The 19,373-nt window shown below is 35.9% G+C and overlaps 1 protein-coding gene across 1 annotated transcript in view; it reads right to left on the bottom strand.

Annotated features, from left to right (window-relative positions):
• LOC117409410 (exosome RNA helicase MTR4) overlaps nucleotides 1-19,373 on the bottom strand; it is a 58,694-nt gene that overhangs the window by 38,673 nt on the left and 648 nt on the right. Inside the window, exons 2-15 of the mRNA XM_058994672.1 lie at nucleotides 18,664-18,804; nucleotides 17,344-17,410; nucleotides 16,806-16,868; nucleotides 14,545-14,657; nucleotides 14,251-14,425; nucleotides 13,539-13,629; nucleotides 12,307-12,431; nucleotides 11,765-11,863; nucleotides 10,518-10,620; nucleotides 9,692-9,823; nucleotides 3,750-3,829; nucleotides 977-1,087; nucleotides 506-607; nucleotides 229-354 (exon numbers count right to left, since the gene is read on the bottom strand). Of these exons, the coding sequence (XP_058850655.1) occupies nucleotides 229-354; nucleotides 506-607; nucleotides 977-1,087; nucleotides 3,750-3,829; nucleotides 9,692-9,823; nucleotides 10,518-10,620; nucleotides 11,765-11,863; nucleotides 12,307-12,431; nucleotides 13,539-13,629; nucleotides 14,251-14,425; nucleotides 14,545-14,657; nucleotides 16,806-16,868; nucleotides 17,344-17,410; nucleotides 18,664-18,804 (1,528 nt within the window). The remainder of the gene's footprint in view (nucleotides 1-228; nucleotides 355-505; nucleotides 608-976; nucleotides 1,088-3,749; nucleotides 3,830-9,691; nucleotides 9,824-10,517; nucleotides 10,621-11,764; nucleotides 11,864-12,306; nucleotides 12,432-13,538; nucleotides 13,630-14,250; nucleotides 14,426-14,544; nucleotides 14,658-16,805; nucleotides 16,869-17,343; nucleotides 17,411-18,663; nucleotides 18,805-19,373) is intronic.

Raw genomic sequence — 19,373 nt, 5'->3', positions numbered from 1 at the left:
CAGTGTGGAGAGGCTGAATCCCTTATGCTACTGAAACTGCTTTTAATGCATTTCTCTTAAACCAGTAGTTAATGTCTTCAGTTTATGTCTTAATTGGCTGACAATCAATACAAAACAGCTTCCTTCAGGACCGCCAGTACTTTCAATATTTAATCAAAACGGCTGAATATTATTATTACATCACCACTATGTGGTTTCTAATATGTGAGCTCACCATTTCTTATTTACCTTAAGAAGTTGCTTTCCAATTGCTGGGCTCATCTTTTCATCAACCATGAAAATAACTATTCCTCTTTCATCCATGCCACGCCTGCCAGCTCGCCCAGACATCTGAATATATTCACCTGAAGTAATCTAGATCATTAAATCAAAAAACAAAAAGTATAATTAAGAACACAAAATCCACCCCTCCCACAAAGTAATAAAACAGCTATTCTGGGGTGCAGTTGGTGGCTGTTAATAGAGCTTGAAACAGAAACAATTTACCAAAAGGCTCCTCACTTACCCAACGAAAATCTTTTCCATCAAACTTGCGGGCACTTGTGAATAAAACTGTCCTGGCTGGCATGTTGATTCCCATGGCAAATGTCTCTGTTGCAAACAAGGCCTGAATCAACCAAAGAAATCAGGATCCATTATTTAGATGTTAGCATGGCTCAGTTTAAATATATAGACAAATAAACAAACTATTATGTACTTACAGTATGCAAGAGTTGGACATATAATCTTCACTGCCAACCAAGCAGTTTCCTATTCGTCCTCTATCAAAGTCTGTCAAGTAAGTAGTCTTGCCCTTTATGACAAACTTACTTGCAAATGTAATATTTCATTTGCAACACAAATTACAAGGGGCAACCCATTTACACTAATGTGTGCTACATACTGCAAGGGCACTGCGGTATATGTTGCAATAGATAGCAGGAACTCTTTTCTCGTGTGTACTGTGTAATTGCAAATAACAGACTTTACAACTAACCTTCAGCAAGCCTTCAGAGAACAGAATCTCAATAGTTTCCTTCAGGATAGGAAGCAAACCGCCGTGATGAATCCCTACTCCTCTTTTCAACAGTGGCAACACATGCTCAACCTTTGAAATAATACATTTATATTATATTAGTGCTGGGACAAATATCTGAATAATCAAACAAATTTCTTTTTTTTTTTTTTTACATGTATTCAGATACAGAAATCAAATGTTCGTATTCGCTAGAAATGACAAAAATACCTTGCACTTCACCACCTCGCCATTAGTTGTGTGACAATTTAAAAAATGGCAAATGAAAAATGTTGATGTGAGATTAATAAATATATTATAAAAAAAATAAAATCAACACAACAGCTCTTGAGCCTCTTAAAGTTTAGACAGCAAAAAGTAAAACAAACCAGATTATGCACGCATAGGCATAGTGATCTCTAAGGCCACCTGGATCAAAAAGGCGTTGTGCTGCTTTAGAGAGTCTCAGAATCTCACGAACATGGTGTTTTTAATGTCTGTCCAAGACTCAGATATTCGTTAGTTTTCAAAAGGGAATAAACACCATTAAATGTAACACTTTATTTAAAGTAGAAAAATTTTCAAGGAGTATGAATACGTTATGTAGGACTTTTTTGCAAAACATATCCCTTGCAAACATATCCCTTGCAAGTTGGGACAGTGATGGAAAACGCGAGGCATGTTGCTTCCACCATAAGAGCGGGTCTTCTGTGACAGATAGTTTGGGTTCTTGCAACTCGGTAGTTCCTCATCTTCGTCCACAAACAGCTGTAATGTTTTGTTTTCTTTGGGCCACGGGTATTTTGGAATGAGGTCAGTGCATCGGTATCGCAGACAGAAACCGATCCCGATTCTGTCTCGCTTCCCAAATCCAAAACAGCACCTGAGACTCCAGCTAGAGCAGTATTTGGCAGTTCTGGACTCCAATTCTCTCTTGACTTCTTGATTTTGCACATCAGAAAGAAAATTAAGCATATTAAATCAGGGATCAAGAGCAGTTTTTATCACTTGTACAGATTTTGAATTTAAATTGTTTAAGAAACGATTCTCCAGATCAATTTTGATCAAAGTTGTTGTTTGTCTAACAGCAGTTGAATCACTTATTGCTGGTTTAATTGTCAAGCAAGTTTGTGATGACAGCGTAAGACTGCATTCACTGCTGAGAATGTGTAGCATTCTCCATTGGGGACAACACTTTTAGCAGCTTGTTTAAAAGATCCCATTGCTCTGGTTTGAGATCAAGGGAGTGCCGAGTTTCTTTTGTGACATTTCGGTCACTCAATACTGCAGATAACGGCCACCTGTGTTTTTTCTGAGCCCACTTTAAATGACTACAACGTAAAGAAAATATATAGGTGCTGTCTACTCCACTGGGATTAGAAAAGAAACGTAGCAAGGTAGTATTGGCGGATCAATACAATACAATCAATACAATCAAACACAAATTCGTAAATCACAGCTGACAGATTGTCTATCTGGAGGCGGGACGCAGAGAGAGCGCTCTGGCAATAGGTCAGTGTTCAGGTCATGTTATTGCTATGCTGGGAGTTGGAGATGCGATACTAAAGGCGGAATTTCGACTCAGTGCAATTAAATATGTTAACGTAGCATTATTCAGCAGGCATTCGACTAAAAAATGCTGGTTTACGATTATCTGGTGTGTGGGTAAAAAATAATGGGGACGGCACAGATTAAAAAATAAATAAAAATTAAACCCCACTAATTTACCCTCTTTCGGGGGGATATTTTGCCATAGCTTACTATAATGTGCATTTTGCAATCTTTTTTGGTTAAAAAGAAAAATACCGTAAGCCATCTACGTAATTCACTGGGGTAAAGGCCTAAACAATTCTACGTATTCTCTACTCCTGGGATATTTTTTTTATTTTAATGTGTTACATAGTGTAATGTCTTGCTGTAAAATAAAAGGCACACACACAGGGGCCACGCCCCCCCTGCTATGCTGTGTCTGCCTGCATTCAGAGCAATATAATGGATTTTATTACTTTGAGAACGAACCTATAATTCAATTATAAGTAAATATCCTAACATGAAAATCCGCTTTGTTCGTCCCAGCACTAATAAATAAACACATTTTAAAATTGATGTTTCATCACAAAATAACCACTTCCCAGCTTTGGTGTGTGTGTTACCATACAGCAGTGAAGAACCAACAGGAAATGTATTTAACAAATTAACATTGCAAGACAAAAATAAATCAAAATAGAACAACTATTAGAAAACATTTAAATATGAGTAAAGTAGTTGAAATGCTTTAAATTTCATAAATATGTAACTAACATAACAGCCTAATCATTATCCTGCATTCTTGAAAGTTTTAATGTTTAATGTAATACTCTATAAATCAGTATAGCACCACAGGAAAATCTTTTCAGGTCTATGATGTGGCTTATAAACTTCTAGTCACCCTTTCCCTGCCAAGAGCAACATAACATTGACAGACATTGGGACACAAACAAACTAAGAAGAACCACATTTGGCAGACAGGACACACATGTTCAGATGGCAATATATGCAGAAAAAAATTGTGGAGGTCTGAGAGAACTCAAAGTTCAAACTCCCATGGTTTAAGTGAAAAAAAATAATGAACTTGCCCTGGCCTATAATCAAGAAACACAGTGACTGACTGCTGAATACTGAACTGTTACAGCAGTGTCGTAGGTTAGTAACAAGAACAGCATTATATTAAATTTGCAACTCAAACGTCCTGTTGATAAACAGAAAGCTGACTTGCCTGGGGAAGTTTTTTGTCTTCATCTGACAAGCAGTCAATGGCGTTGTTAAAGACCTCTTCCACAAGCTTCTTCTCTTCATCTATAAGACATCAGTTATAAATCAGAATAGTTCAATTGTTTGGGGCAATTCTATGTAAAAAGTCACGTTCGCATACTACTTGTCAACTGATCTTGAAACTATTCTGTCAAGGTACTCCATGTATACAAGAAAACAGCCGATAAAATCATGCTGAGCATCATGGCATATTTATACATCTGGCAGTTTAGGAAAACAGCATTGCATGCAGATTGTGTTTCTGAAAGGGAACACACTTTTTAAATCATATTATTAATTATGGATTAATTACAGAAGCTAGCATGCATCACTTAACATTCATTTTAAAATCAACAAGTTTTTGTGAACTAAAACAAGACATTCCCTGGGCATAATATGGAATGTCAGATTAAATGGTTTGTAAACTGTCTCATCATGTCGTCCAGAAGTTAACAATGTTGTTATGAAATGGTTAATTTGAATTTGAAACCACCTGTAATAAAACAGAGAATGAGAAGGTAAAAACATCTGGCAGTGAATAGGTTTATTTTTTATGGATACCACCAGCAATGTATCTTAATCAAGAAAACCAAAGAATACAGTTTTGTACCAAACTAAGATTGCAAATATGGAAGCTATATGTGCGTCATTTCTTCATTCACAAAGAGAGTTTTTCAAAACAAGAAATATTGTAAACAAGACCACTTTGTGCAAGAATACTGACATTTATAACCAGTAAGTAAATGACAGAACACATGGTGCTGATGAAGAGTCAGCCAAATAAATGTCACTGGCACACATACCAAAGGAAATCAGAAGTACTACAGCTCAATCTCTGAAGTTTCACAACTGTAGAGCAGCTGCTTTTAGTAAAAGCAGTGAATTTCGTCGTAGCTGCTTCTGGGAAAAGGGCTACAATCCATTTTAAAAGCTCGACCTTGATCTAAAAGCAGAGCCTAGTTTCCGGTTTTAAAAGGAAATGTATTTTTGATATTGCTCCCGATTTATTTGTTTGAGGCTTTCATCAGAAAAACACTGCACTGCGGAGGTTACTCTAGGGAATCACACACCTGCACCATAAAGAGATGCCTGGGCATGGTTCCTTCTAATATTTTACACTGTTGCCCAGTACTAGCTACAATCAAACACTGTACATAATTTACAGTTACCAATATGGGATACTTCCTTGCCAAAACACTGAAATTGTTTTTATTTTACTAGTTTTGCCTCAGATGACTGATGTATACATCAGCAGCACTTTTTTTTTTTCAAAGCCTGAAATACGTTAAATTGGTTCTTTGATTTGACTGGAAAAAAAAAAATATATATATACAGACGTGCTCAAATTTGTTGGTACCCTTACAGCTCATTGAAATAATGCTTCATTCCTCCTGAAAAATGATGAAATTAAAAGCTATTTTATCATGTATACTTGCATGCCTTTGGTATGTCACAGAATAAAGCAAAGAAGCTGTGAAAAGAGATAAATTATTGCTTATTCTACAAAGATATTCTAAAATGGCCTGGACATATTTGTTGGTACCCCTTAGAAAAGATAATAAATAATTGGGTTATAGTGATATTTCAAACTAATTAGTTTCTTTAATTAGTATCACACATGTCTCCAATCTTGTAATCAGTCATTCAGCCTATTTAAATGGAGAAAAGTAGTCACTGTGCTGTTTGGTATCATTGTGTGCACCACACTGAACATGGACCAGAGAAAGCAAAGGAGAGAGTTGTCTGAGGAGATCAGAAGGAAGATAATAGACAAGCATGGTAAAGGTAAAGGGTACAAGACCATCTCCAAGCAGCTTGTTGTTCCTGTGACAACAGTTGCAAATATTATTAAGAAGTTTAAGGTCCATGGAACTGTAGCCAACCTCCCTGGGCGCGGCCGCAAGAGGAAAATCGACCCCAGAGTGAACAGAAGGATAGTGCGAATGGTAGAAAAAGAACCAAGGATAACTGCCAAAGAGACACAAGCTGAACTCCAAGGTGAAGGTACGTCAGTTTCCGATCGCACCATCCGTCGCTTTTTGAGCGAAAGTGGGCTCCATGGAAGAAGACCCAGGAGGACTCCACTTTTGACAGAAAAACATAAAAAAGCCAGACTGGAATTTGCTAAAATGCACATTGACAAGCCACAATCCTTCTAGGAGAATGTCCTTTGGACAGATGAGTCAAAACTGGAGCTTTTTGGCAAGTCACATCAGCTCTAAAAAATGAAGCTTTCAAAGAAAAGAACACCATACCTACAGTGAAACATGGAGGAGGCTCGGTTATGTTTTGGGGCTGCTTTGCTGCGCCTGGCACAGGGTGCCTTGAATCTGTGCAGGGCACAATGAAATCTCAAGACTATCAAGGCATTCTGGAGCGAAACGTACTGCCAAGTGTCAGAAAGCTCTGTCTCAGTCACAGGTCATGGGTCCTCCAACAGGATAATGACCCAAAACACACAGCTAAAAGCACCCAAGAATGGATAAGAACAAAACATTGGACTATTCTGAAGTGGCCTTCTATGAGTCCTGATCTGAATCCTATCGAACATCTATGGAAAGAGCTGAAACTTGCAGTCTGGAGAAGGCACCCATCAAACCTGAGACAGCTGGAGCAGTTTGCTCAGGAAGAGTGGGCCAAACTACCTGTTAACAGGTGCAGAAGTCTCATTGAGAGCTACAGAAAACGTTTGATTGCAGTGATTGCCTCTAAAGGTTGTGCAACAAAATATTAGGTTAGCGGTCCCATCATTTTTGTCCATGCCATTTTCATTTGTTTTCTTATTTACAGTATTATGTTGAATAAAAAATCAAAGGGCAAAGTCTGATTTCTATTAAATATGGGATAAACAATGGTGGATGCCAATTACTTTTGTCAGTTTCAAGTTATTTCAGAGAAAATTGTGCATTCTTCGTTTTTTGTGGAGGGGTACCAACAAATTTGAGCACGTCTGTATATATATATATATATATATTATTGCTTGTTTGTTAATGTAGTAGTATAGCTCTTTGACAAGTCAGCTCAGTTAATTGTAGGCAGATTTAAAATGGAGGTCCACAACTGACCTAAAGGCCTTGACATATAAATTGTAGATGTAATTATACATTATTGATGTAAGAACCCTTCAACAATATACTGCACTTATTTTAGTACTGTATAGGACAGTACATGAAAAGCATATAAATGAGTTTACTGTGAGAAAACAAAACAAACACTAAATCTTAATCTGTACTGTATTTAGGGCAAGCAAACAATTATACGTACAAATGCATGGGTGACTATGCAAGTCACATTTAACAGCGTACTGAAGTCATTACTAAATAAATGATTGATGTAAAAAAAAAAATAACCCCATTCTTATGTTTATATAAATAAATTACAAAGGAAATTCCCATGCGTGTGAATTTTTTTTAAAAATGATTTCTTTTATTAGGCATGGATGCATTTGACTAATTCTATACATTTTAGCATGTGCATTTAGTATATTGCTGGTTTCATTTTTGTATCCATATTATCTACAGAGTAACCTCTAGGTTTACCAAAATTGAGCTGCATGCTTCGAGGTCATGCTCATAAACCACTTGGCTTTTCTGCACTGACTAACCTTTGCTGCCCCCTGGGTTTTGTGCAGCAAAGAGTTATTGTATGTTAAAGTCAAGGCATTTAAGGTATTAAAATATTGACTTAGAGGGAGCTGAAAATTAATCTCCCTAAAGGGTTGTATGCTTTCTCAATATTGTGTTTCAAATAGTGCATTGCTAAGAGTTAAAGTTGGTACTTTATTTCCACTGATATTGTTTTTGGCCTTAGCTGATGTGTGGTCAAACTAAACTTGCAAGAACCTGAAGGGACCACCTAAAATACTGGTTATTATCCAGTGTTTGTACTGCATGGGATCTCAATCTGAAAATACAGCTCTTTGTGAACCAACAAGCTACATTATTACTTTTTTACTAGGGGATTAAATAATGCTTTAAGTTAACTTCCTAAAATTGAACATGAGAACGCACAGACGAAGAGACAGAGTAGTATTGAAAGTGATGAGATGAGTAAAATATTGTACAGCTATCCAAACCAGTTCTGTATTAAAACGAAATGGAATAAAAAGGCATTTAAAAATATTTTTTTTAAAAAACAACTGCTGTTTAAACTTTGAGATCTACGTTCCTCAACTTAGAAACCAGTGGACATCACATTACACCATAATATGGCAGTCTCTAGGCCAGGAGTGAATGGAGGTGTTCAGGTCAGGATTGAGGTATGTCTGCAGAGATGCAAGGGAAAGCCCAAGAGGCACCTGCAGGTATCACAGCCAATGCTTTCTTTTAAGTAAAAGCACAACAGTTTGATTAGAGCTGGTGAATAGAAAGAAGCACTCTTAGCTGGCCTGCACATAACTCCAATGTGGAAATGGCATACATTTTCCTTGCCAAAAAAGACGTTACTACATACAGTACCAGACTACCTCATTAACCAGTGGGTACAGACTGTCACTTCACACTTATAAAAAGTGTGATATTCAAATTAGGAAATAAAGTTTAGTGTGTGTAGGAAAAATAATTCTGCTTTGCCTCCAAGCTCAACAAGTTAATTAATATTAATAATGGAATGCTTCTATAGCCATAACATTACCTCCAATGCTGGAGACACACACACAATCAATACAGGAGAATGCAACAATGCAATGTTTCCTGTCTTATTTTTGTGTATTTCATTTTATATAGAGACTTGCATCCAAGATCCTCAATTGCTAAACCATACTTTTTTATTATTTTTTTTATTATTATTATTTTCTTGGCATGTCAAAAACATTCTTGGATGCTGGACATGGAATAGGCAATACTAACAAACAGACTCAGATGTTTTACATCATCTCCATATTATAGTACTGGAGCTGGGAGTCCATGTGTAAAACGCAAGCCTGACAGAATTCTCTTCCAAAAATAGGTCTGCAGGAGCAAAAGGAGAATAGGAGATGGATTTTTTTTTTTTTTTGAATCCCATGCACAGCACAAGAAGAGATTTTAGGCAGCCTTTACAGTAACTGATTTTTAACAACATGACACAGGCATGGGACAGAAACAAATGTGTGAATATGAAATATTAAAACTATTAAAACAATAATAAACAAATGGGCAGATCATACAGCAAGACAACTGCAGTAGCATGCAAGACGGCTTCAGCAGTTTGGTGTAAACAGAACAGTGCATTCTATTGTAAATGTTAGACTGCTTTACTGGGGGTTGGAACATTTAACTCTTAAGCATTACACAGGGCTGGCAAAAAGATGCTTGAGGCAGATCTTCAAATGCTGTTGCTCATCTAGCTGGCATAGACTGTTAAATTATTGTAGAGGTTCAGAAAAATCCATGGGGAACACGAGGGGCCAATCTGTGCAGATCACATTGTTAATTAACTATAAACAGCTATACAGCTGAGGCCTCATCTCAGTCATACATTCAGCATTGTATCCCTTAATAAAGTTAACACAGCAAACGGCTTATTAACCATGTAATACATATGGGTTTCAACATCATTGTGGCTTTGTTCTATGCCAGTACCAGACTCAGCACGAGAGGCTATAGATGGTCAGAAATAAGACCCACTGCATAGCACTGATCTATTCCAGGTTTGACTATGAGCATAATTTGCCGGTGTATAGGTAACAAGATAGGTTTAATTAACTTTTCAATAATACAGACAAACACTTACATCCTTGCTATACTATACCTTGGAGGAGAGAGGAAATAAAACTACAAGGTCTTGACATAATGCAACAAAGGTTTGCAAGATAAGACTTGAAAGAAAACACATGCAAATCAACTATCAAACCTTAAAAGCAATGAACAAAAACCTGTTTTTCCATTCCCATCTACAGGAAGTCAAGTGCTTTTAAAAAGTCAATACCTGTATTGAAGTCCAGCTTAGAAACCTGCAGTGCATAGGCTTCACAGTCTTTCTTACTGAAACTGAAGATAATGACAGGCTGAAAGTTCCTTTCCATGATCATCTTCACAATCTTGAACACATTTGATGGCCCTACAAAAGAAAAACAGTTATTAAAGGAAAACTTGCATCTATGTTATTGCTTCTATGTTACACTCATGCCTCTTACTATCGTGTGTCACAATAACCATTTTTGTCACAGAAGAAATAAAAGATTACAGACCATTTGTCAGTAATTTGGAATTTTTCATGAGAATTTTTTTTCCTTAAAAACAGTCCCCACAATCCGGAATACAGCACAGGTACAGTAATGTGTTTTGTGTAAACACTGCAGGGTTTCTGGAACATTAACAGGCTATGTGGAGAGGATCCCAAAGTAGTTTTCTTATTTAACATGTATAGTCTTGCATGGCCTTGAATGTCTGAAACTTTTCCTCTCTGCTAAAATACTTCAGGGACAATAATACTCGCACCAGCAAAACTTGTTAGTAGTTAGAAATAGCAAGTAGTTTATATAATTTTTTTTTTTTTTAAACTGGGACAGGTCGGAGGTACTCCTACGTTAAAGAAATGAACAGCCTCATAATCGATGAGACATTTTTAGATAATTACAATTTTCAGTTTGTTCTGCAGTCAGTCAGTAACACAACAGTGTCATCGTTGTTTCACTGTTGTTGTAAATAACCACTTTACAACAGACAATGGACCTAAAGATACAATTTAGTAGTATAGGTGAACTTAGTAAATCGACAGAAAACGTAAGCTCCAAACTGAAATCTCTACACACCTTTAGTTCCTCCTTTACGGCCCTTCTGGTCTCCCTTTGCCAGGTCACCTGCATCTCTCAACACTTGCATTGCTGTGTTGAAATTATCTTCTCTGAACTCTCCCTGCAGGGGAGGGGGGGGGGGGGGGAGCATTACAAGTGTCAGTTTAATAGCACTAGGTTATCACCACATGACATTTCAACATATTACAGTGATTTTTATTGAACTTCAAATTTGAATAAAAAAAAAAGACTAATGCCATGTTGTTTGGTTCAGAGAAAAGGGTGCAAAATATCCGTTCACATTTTAATATCGTCACTTACGTATTCCCTTGGAGAGAGTTGACAAAAGTATTCCCTTGGAGGGAGATGACAGTTTTAAATATGTAGGTGTTCATATTGATACACCACTTAATTGAAAAACACTACGGCTATTTGTAGGAAAAGTGGAGCAAAACTTTTATTGTGTGATCTACATCATTGTTTAAGCTTAATACAATACTTTAATCAAATCCTGTTTCCAACTCTGGATTATGGTGATGTGATATACATGACCGGAAGTAAAGTGACGTTAAAGAAAATAGATACAAGGATTTATTCTTCAGTGTGCTCCATTAGAACATCATTCACTTTGTACAACAGGCTAAACTCAGTCACCCGAGAACAGAAGGAGCTTTCACTGGAACCAGCTCATTTTTAAAAAGGGGCCATCAAGCTGCCGGTCTATCTATATAGTCAGTTTTAAGAAAAATACATTTTGGTGATACTAAATATTTCAAAATACCAACAGTGAGAAATACTATTGGAAGGAAAGCTTTTGCTGCCCCCTCAGACTGGAATAAACTACTCTCTTCTTAATGTTTATTTAAGTAGCATCATAAATCACAGCATGATGGAAATTCTCATGTATTAAAAAAAACACACACACAACTACAAACTATTGATGGCAATTTAAAGCCAAAAAGAGTGCTATAACTTATGCTTCACAAACTAATTCAACCCTTTTATTTCAAGTAGATTTTCTTGGCATATTTTGTATTTCCAGCTGGCTCATTTCGAGAAAGAGCAAAAACCTGCAATTTTAAAAACTTGCCTGTTATCTACTTAACAGAAAAGTATTAGTTGAACTGATTCCTGTTTAAACACAAAACCTCCCACTCCTACTACAAAAGCAGATGTTCCCAAAGATATTCACTAATTTGGAGGTAAGGAGAAGCAGGATCTATATTTGTTTGGATTGGTGTCATTTAATACATATAAGTTCTTACGCTTTCATCCACAACCAAGTGAAGTCCATCACCCCCTGCTGGAAAGATGTAGTGTTGCAGTGGTGTAGGTCGATAGTCTGTGTAGATTACATGGCAGGCCTGCAAGACGACAAAAATATATTTGATCAATTAAAGAAAAAAAAATCCTCATGACATTTACAACTGGAATTCATGTCAAGCTGCATGCAACAAATTGCTCTGTGAACTACAATGAACCCTTTGCAACTTCTTGTATGCAGCTGTTTTTTAGTTGCAGTAAAAGATGCGCACTACTCTACTTTCATGCAACATGTCATTGTCCCAGCAAAGAAAGCACATTACTGGTTGTTGCATAGTGTGTATATAGACAAGCTGTAAAAACTGTGTACACAGGACTTAAGTATCAAAAACATAAAACAAAGACACAACAAGGCAATCTTAGTGTGGTACATATTACAATCAGTACAAAAATCACAGGATTTAACCCCTACATATTTGGCTTAGCAGTTTACTGTACATTGAGGTTGAGAATGTTTCCATATTAGTAGAAAAGAGTGAAATACCTGTTTGTGAAGATGGCAGATCCACTCAGCAAACTGGCGTGCATTGGGGATGGTGGCCGATAAAAACACATAGTGAACATTGTCGGGAAGAAGAATAATGGTTTCTTCCCAAACCACACCACGCTCTACAAGAAAAAGCCACAGTAGTTTAAAGGTTGAAGAAATTTAAAACCAAAAGTATTCCTAGTTAAAAATATTTCTCTTGATACGATATTTTATGAATCAGTTGTTTGGAGTTAAATGTATCCTGGGAGTGTTTTGATGGAATGAAGCATAATTAGCATTATTTATTACTGTCTTATTACTACAGTCGGTGCGGTTTTATCGGGACGCCTCAGGAGAAGTAAAAATATCGTGAATAAGCAGCTGTATCAATTAAACTTTGTTTCTAAATGAAAAGAAAAATAATGAAATCACACCACATTATGATTACATGTTAAATATAACATTTAAAATATGAGTCAACTGTTTGTTTTTCTCCTAAACAAAATGTTGTTTTTTTATTTCTACATGAAATAAAAAAGATGAAAATCACATCTTATCACAAGTCAAGGCACCAGCAATGTTAATACGCCAACTTTCTTTGCAACAGCAGCCTGAGAAACCACAGGTGACTCCAGCTCCTCCAAGAGTTCACCATGGTTTACACAAGTCACAGCATAATCTCTGCACTGTGCTATGCAAACCTGTCTTCCTCTGAAAAGCGATCTCCGTTCATCATTTGAAAATACTGTATCCCATTATTTACTGTATTAAATTAAGTGACGTCCCAATTAAACAACGTAAATAGCATTGGGAAGAACCATCTCCCATCCCATTTAAGCAGAAATCCTGATTATCAGTAATCGACTATTTGCCAGTTTATTTACACTGTGCCTGCCCCATATGAAGGATTACGTTTTATTTCATTTTAATTCAAAAGGGTGCAGCTCTTGAAGTTATCTTGCATGCATCATAGTATGTTAATGTTTGCTTCTTTCTTTTTAAGAGTTCATTTTCACAAATCCTGCCTGTGGATTTGTTACTAGTGGTTTGTGGATTTGTTTCAGCTCTACCTTGTAATGTTGCTCAATTAAATTTTTCAGGGAACAATCAAAATATTTGCTCTTCATAAATCATGTTAAACGCTCATAAATCATGTTAAACGCTCTATTCTAAAAATGTAGGTAAAACTAATAAATTCTGACTGTTTGCAAATAGTACTAAAATGGGTCACTTTGCAGATACAATACCTGAGTCTCTCATGTAATGGATTTCATCAAATACAACCCATGCTACTTCTCTCATCACCTCCGATCCTCTGTAGAGCATACTTCTTAAAATCTGCAGAGGAAAACAATAGCGATTAGATGTTTGTAAGAATACCGCACAATTGTATGCAATAGAAATCCAGTAAATGGCAAAGCACTGCACTGAATAGTTATTATCCCTTGTTTTAATGGGTATACAGTGGAAGTATTTTATTTTTTTAAATTTACATCCCAAGTAAAACTGTGAAGACTGGTGTTGTAACATGAAGTTTCTTAGAAATCCACATTGTAATCAGTGACCTGGATGAATTCAATTTATTCCAACTTGTAGCTGAACCAAATATTCTGCTCCAATAAAAGACGTTCAGTCCCACAAGGAGGGCACATATAGCTCTAAGGCACTGTCATAGTGTAGAGGATGTATAGTGCAACATTTCATTTTACTCTGGAAATCACTATCTAGAAAAACAAACTGCTGAATTCATACATTTTGGAGTGTGCGCCCACTTTAAATAAAGATACCACACAATGGCTACAGATGACAACAGATATTCATGAAGTAACGGAACTGCTTCAGACAACCTTTGATGAAGAATGACACTGGTTTCAAATAAAGCCAAAAGCAGATTTAAACCAGTGCTGTCAGCAATTATATGGTTTATGCTCAACAAACCAGTTCTGAGGAGCACATTACCTCTGTGGTCATAATAAGACATGAAGCTGTGGGATTAATGGTGACATCGCCAGTCATTAGGCCTACATCTTGGAACTCCTCATACATCTCTCTGTATTTCTGGTTGCTCAGGGCCTTAATAGGACTGGTGAATATAACTCGCTGCTTCTCCCTCAAAGCAAGGGCAATAGCATACCTAAAATGGAAGAGAAATGGGCAACTGTAAATTATCTTATACTTTACAAGTTACAACACACAAGGTTATCTCTGTCTATTATAATATATAATGGTAGCACTGTGATAAAAATTACTTACTCAGCGCATACTGTTTTTCCTGCTGAAGTATGGGCAGATACCAGGACAGACTGGTTATTGTCAATGCATAAAATAGCCTCCCTTTGAAAAGGATCTAGAATGAAGGGATACTCCTAGAAAAAAGAAAAAAGCCACTGTCAGATATGGTTACAAAGTAAACTACACCCTCCAGTGGTTGGCAAATGTTTATACCAGTGGTTTTCAACATTGTCTGGAGGTTTCAGATCAAGTACCCCTCTACAATTTTTGCTTTAATGAATGGTTCATTCCAGTTGCAATAAAAGGCAGAATAATCTGATTAACACATGTAACCCACCCCCTGGTTTATTTAATATATAAATTTGTGTCACAACAGTTTGGGACTGACAAACTGCTGGTTTAGAACAGAATACCAAACAGTAATTCTTAAAACTTCTAATAACTTTGTATGCAATAACATTAGCCTCAAGATAAAAATATGATGACTAACAATAATTAGGGCCGTATTTTGTTCACGGTAAAAAAAATAGTAGTCTTATTTCATGGTCTAAAAATAGGTATTTTAAGATATTTAAATGAATATAATATTTATTAAAACAGAAAAAACTGACAATTTTTTCCACAGTTATTTTACAAGTGTTTCAAAATATTTAAATGCTTACCTGAAAAACAGCAAATGCTAAATTGTAAAATGTCCACCTCTTAGACATTCTATTTTCAACATCAGTGAATTATCAAAACAAAACAAAAACAGATATGTAAAAATAACAACAGACACATGAAAGGTCCCCTTGTACTGGATGGAGCGAACTATTTCCGATTTTTGATGCAGCCAGTGCCTCTCATTAAAATCGTGCAGCTCTATGAAGTGAGTTCAATCATCTACCAGGTAGAAGCAAACTGAACCGATGCAGTGCAACAGGTAGTGCGTCAACAAGGCAAAGGTTTGCTGTATTTATTTAAGTGATAAACATACATACATACACTATTCTTTTAGAAATGGACATTCACAGGGAACTACATATTACATGGCAATACTTTCACGGAAATCATGAAATCTGCGATAAGTGAAAAAAAAAACAAAAAAAAAACAGCCTTGACAATAAAATGTTTTATTAACGCTAACAACCAATAGGACTGGACTTTCTGTACTCTTGTGTTTTCTTCCTTCGTTTTTCTTTCGCAAGCAAGAAATGTATCCATTGTCGACTCAAAATGACACACAGGATAATCTGGAAATTCAACCAGCCGCTATTGCTGTTACTAAAATTCAGCCGTGCCTAATAAATAAAACAAAAAACGTCAAAGTACAAGTATGGTGATTAATATTTGTTTACAGAAGCATTTATACTTCTAAAAAAGAAACCAAAAAATGGTGCTTCATTGATTAGTAATCAATTACAAGACAAGTTGAAAACTGCAAAGTTCTTGAGCAGCACAGAACGCCCAGAGCTCTTCATTGGCAATCGGCAGATGCCCGCTTCACTCACCCTAATATCAGAGTGGAAATCCACTCAATCGAAATCACACATGCGTACAGGTGGATGATCATTTCGAAACTATACTAACCTATGAGCTGCTAAATATTTATGCACACTGGTTTAGAAAATATATATTACCATTAAAATCAAGTCAAGATTACTTTCTTTCACTTTCATTTTTGCATTTCAGAGTCATCCTGTGTACACTCTATGACCCTTCGAAGTACCCACAAGAGTGTGCAAAACACCCGTTCAAAACCCGATTTATACTAATTTTTTATCTATCTTCCTGTTTCATACTCAGGTTTAACCCTCGAAATTCTCACCTGATAATATTAATATTACATTTGTTCATGGAACCACAGTAGTCAAGTAAGTCACCCAAAAGGGTTATCAGTAGTGTTAAACCTGCTTAATGGTTTTAGGATGTTATCTAGTGCAGTCCTCTGTGACAGAAATTACTATTGCTATATTAAGCCTGACTAAGATCAGAAAAATGTAACGCTGTTCCTATTAAGTTAATCAAAGGAATTGATATATAACAAACTGCTTTCGTGCAGACTGTTCATGTTTGAATAAGCTCAACTTTCATATGAAATCATGTTACTATCAGGCACATTCTGAAGACAAAAATTACTCGCGTAAAATCAGGGTTCTGCTGGGCTGTAATGGACGCCACACTCACCTTTGGTACATGAGTGGAGTCCATTACTGCCCAATTAAGAAACAATATTTTAAAATATCTGGAAATGAGCAAATTTAACAGATAACAAAAACAGAAGTATACAAAATGTTTAATACCTTTGCTGCTTTTCCAACACGAGGTTTCAACTGAGTATACTCTTCATCTGCAGGCAAAGCCACCTAAATACAGAAATATTGAGGGCATAACCAAACATTCTTTGAACAATTCTTTGCACCTAAAAGGAAAGGGCTAAAAAAAACCTACACCAGAAAACTCCAATGTTAAGAATTTGATTTTACGGATATCACTAAACTAATATGCAGTACGAGATATCTTTTACCACTGTGGCTTTTTTTTTAGTGTTCCATTTACCAGTATTTTTTTTTTTTTTTTTTTTAACACTAAATAATGATGAAAGGTGATATAACTGCAGCTTAACAGTTTGTAAAGGATCACCTCAGATTAACGTGGGACGTGATGTTAAAATATGACTGAAATTGCACAATTGTGATCCACATACTGTAAAAGTCGCCATTATTTTTTGTTGTATATGATACTTGATGAATTTGTCTTGTTTTAAACCTGAATATTACTGTTCCATTTTTTTTATCACCATTAATTGGATAATCGCATAACTGTGATGCATTGACGTACCTCATGTGTACAGCCTTCTACAGTCTCCACCTGTTCCACCTTAACTTTGGGCATGAGATCTGCAAGACTGAAATTGATTTCTCAGGTTAAACACTGTAATAGGAAACTAGCAAATGGACAAAGCCCAGTAAATATCCCATATTGACGTCTTACATGTGAAGCAGGGGTCTCAAAAAGGAAACACTTTAAGGTTCCAAATTAAGCTATGAATGTAACACTTCAGTATAAAAGTTGACTCCAGTTTGTGTTAATACACTTAAACAAAATGAAATGCATACAAATATTCAAAATTTAAGTTCTGTATTCTTAAATTCCTGTTTTGTTAGAACATAAAAATAAAAAAAAGACTTACACAGTTTTGAGTTATGAACCAACTCTTTGTATATTGTGGCAGCAACATGTATTATTAGGGGAGTAGTGGTTAGGGCTCTGGACTCTGGAGGGTTGTGGGTTCAATCCCAGGTGTGGAACACTGCTGCTGTACCCTTGAGCAAGGTACTTTACCTAGATTGCTCCAGTAAAAACCCAACTGTATAAATGGGTAATTGCATGTAGAAATAATGTGATATCTTGTAAGAATTGTAAGTCACCCTGAATAAGGGTGTCTTCTAAGAAATAAATAATAATTAGGGCTACAACATGACTGTCCCTATCATCAGTATATGTGTAGACAAGGCATTTTTTGCCTATATTTATCCTTTTATTCTCGACAGTGGTCAGAATCACAGGTCTTAAATGCATCTCAATAAATAATTTGCAAATGTTCATAACAAACATGATTCTAAGAACTTATATTGTTATAGTCATTCCAGAAAAAAGCTAACCCTACTGTTCTCCTCCACTGACAGGTTACTTCTATTGCGATGAGCAGGTAAATCTTGATTCCTGCAGTCTTTTGAAAACAAGTCAGTGTTTGTTATTTTTAAGTATCACTTTAATGGTTGGAATTGTATTCCTGGGACCTAAATTGAAAATACACAATGTATGCAATGCACACACAAAGTAAGCAGTAAAATTGCCTTCTACAGATTAGCGACTTCTAATTGAAGGATGCCAAAAACTAGTAATGTTTGAGAGCAACATTCTAATGCAAATCTGTTTGCTTTATTTTATTTATTTATTTCAAGATCTCATTTTATGTATATCTGAATGAAAGAAAAAGAAAACAACATCTGAATGAAAGAAAAAGAAAACACCTTTTGAATAAAATCATGATACACAAATGTTTAAGACCCCCCATTGTGTGAGTAAATCTTATCATTAGCATGTATCAACTGAAGCAAACACAGTAAAAGAAAAACACATTAAATATGATCTTACTTTATTTCTTCTGCAGATATTGTCTCAAGCTTTGGCTTCTTCCCAAATATTATTTCATCATTTCCATCATTCTCCAGGTCACGCTTGCTTTTTGCAGTGGAATCAATATTATCTGCTTTAGGTTTGCCATGTGGAGATTTCCTTTAAAAAAAAAAAAAAAAAAAGTATATACACACTGTGCAGTACAAGGTGATGTACTGGTATTTTAACAAAATGATACATTGATTTGATACAATTTAACTAAATTGCCAGAAAGGAATTAGGCTATAATTGTAATGGTAAAAAAATAAGAAGAAATACATTGTCCAAATAACTATTTGGGTAAAGCTGGCTAGTAAGAATCATATGTCAAGAACAAAATTGGTGAAAAGGTGATTTTTACTGGTTGTTATTAATGCCACTCTTATGGACAGAAGATTAATGCCTGTCTGTATTATCCTGACTGCTGCTACTAAATAACAAAGTTATCCTGTATTTGTTGTTGTTTTTAAACCGCTACAAATATAACATTTATCCTGAGCAAATTGTTTCTTGATAGTTTGAAGCATTTCACTGTTTTATTGCTTGTTTTTTCTTACTTCAAAAGATTCCATAGCACCAGCTTTGTTTATGTTGGACACTGGATTTACAGGACCATGGCATGGCGGGACACGTACTGTCAGTAGTTATTGAACTGAACTCGTGCTATACTGTAGACTATATGCATTGTA

This window comes from Acipenser ruthenus, chromosome 2 (assembly GCF_902713425.1).
Source record: "Acipenser ruthenus chromosome 2, fAciRut3.2 maternal haplotype, whole genome shotgun sequence".
NCBI classification, from domain to species: Eukaryota; Metazoa; Chordata; class Actinopteri; order Acipenseriformes; family Acipenseridae; genus Acipenser; species Acipenser ruthenus.
This window is presented reverse-complemented; position numbering and strand designations above follow the sequence as displayed.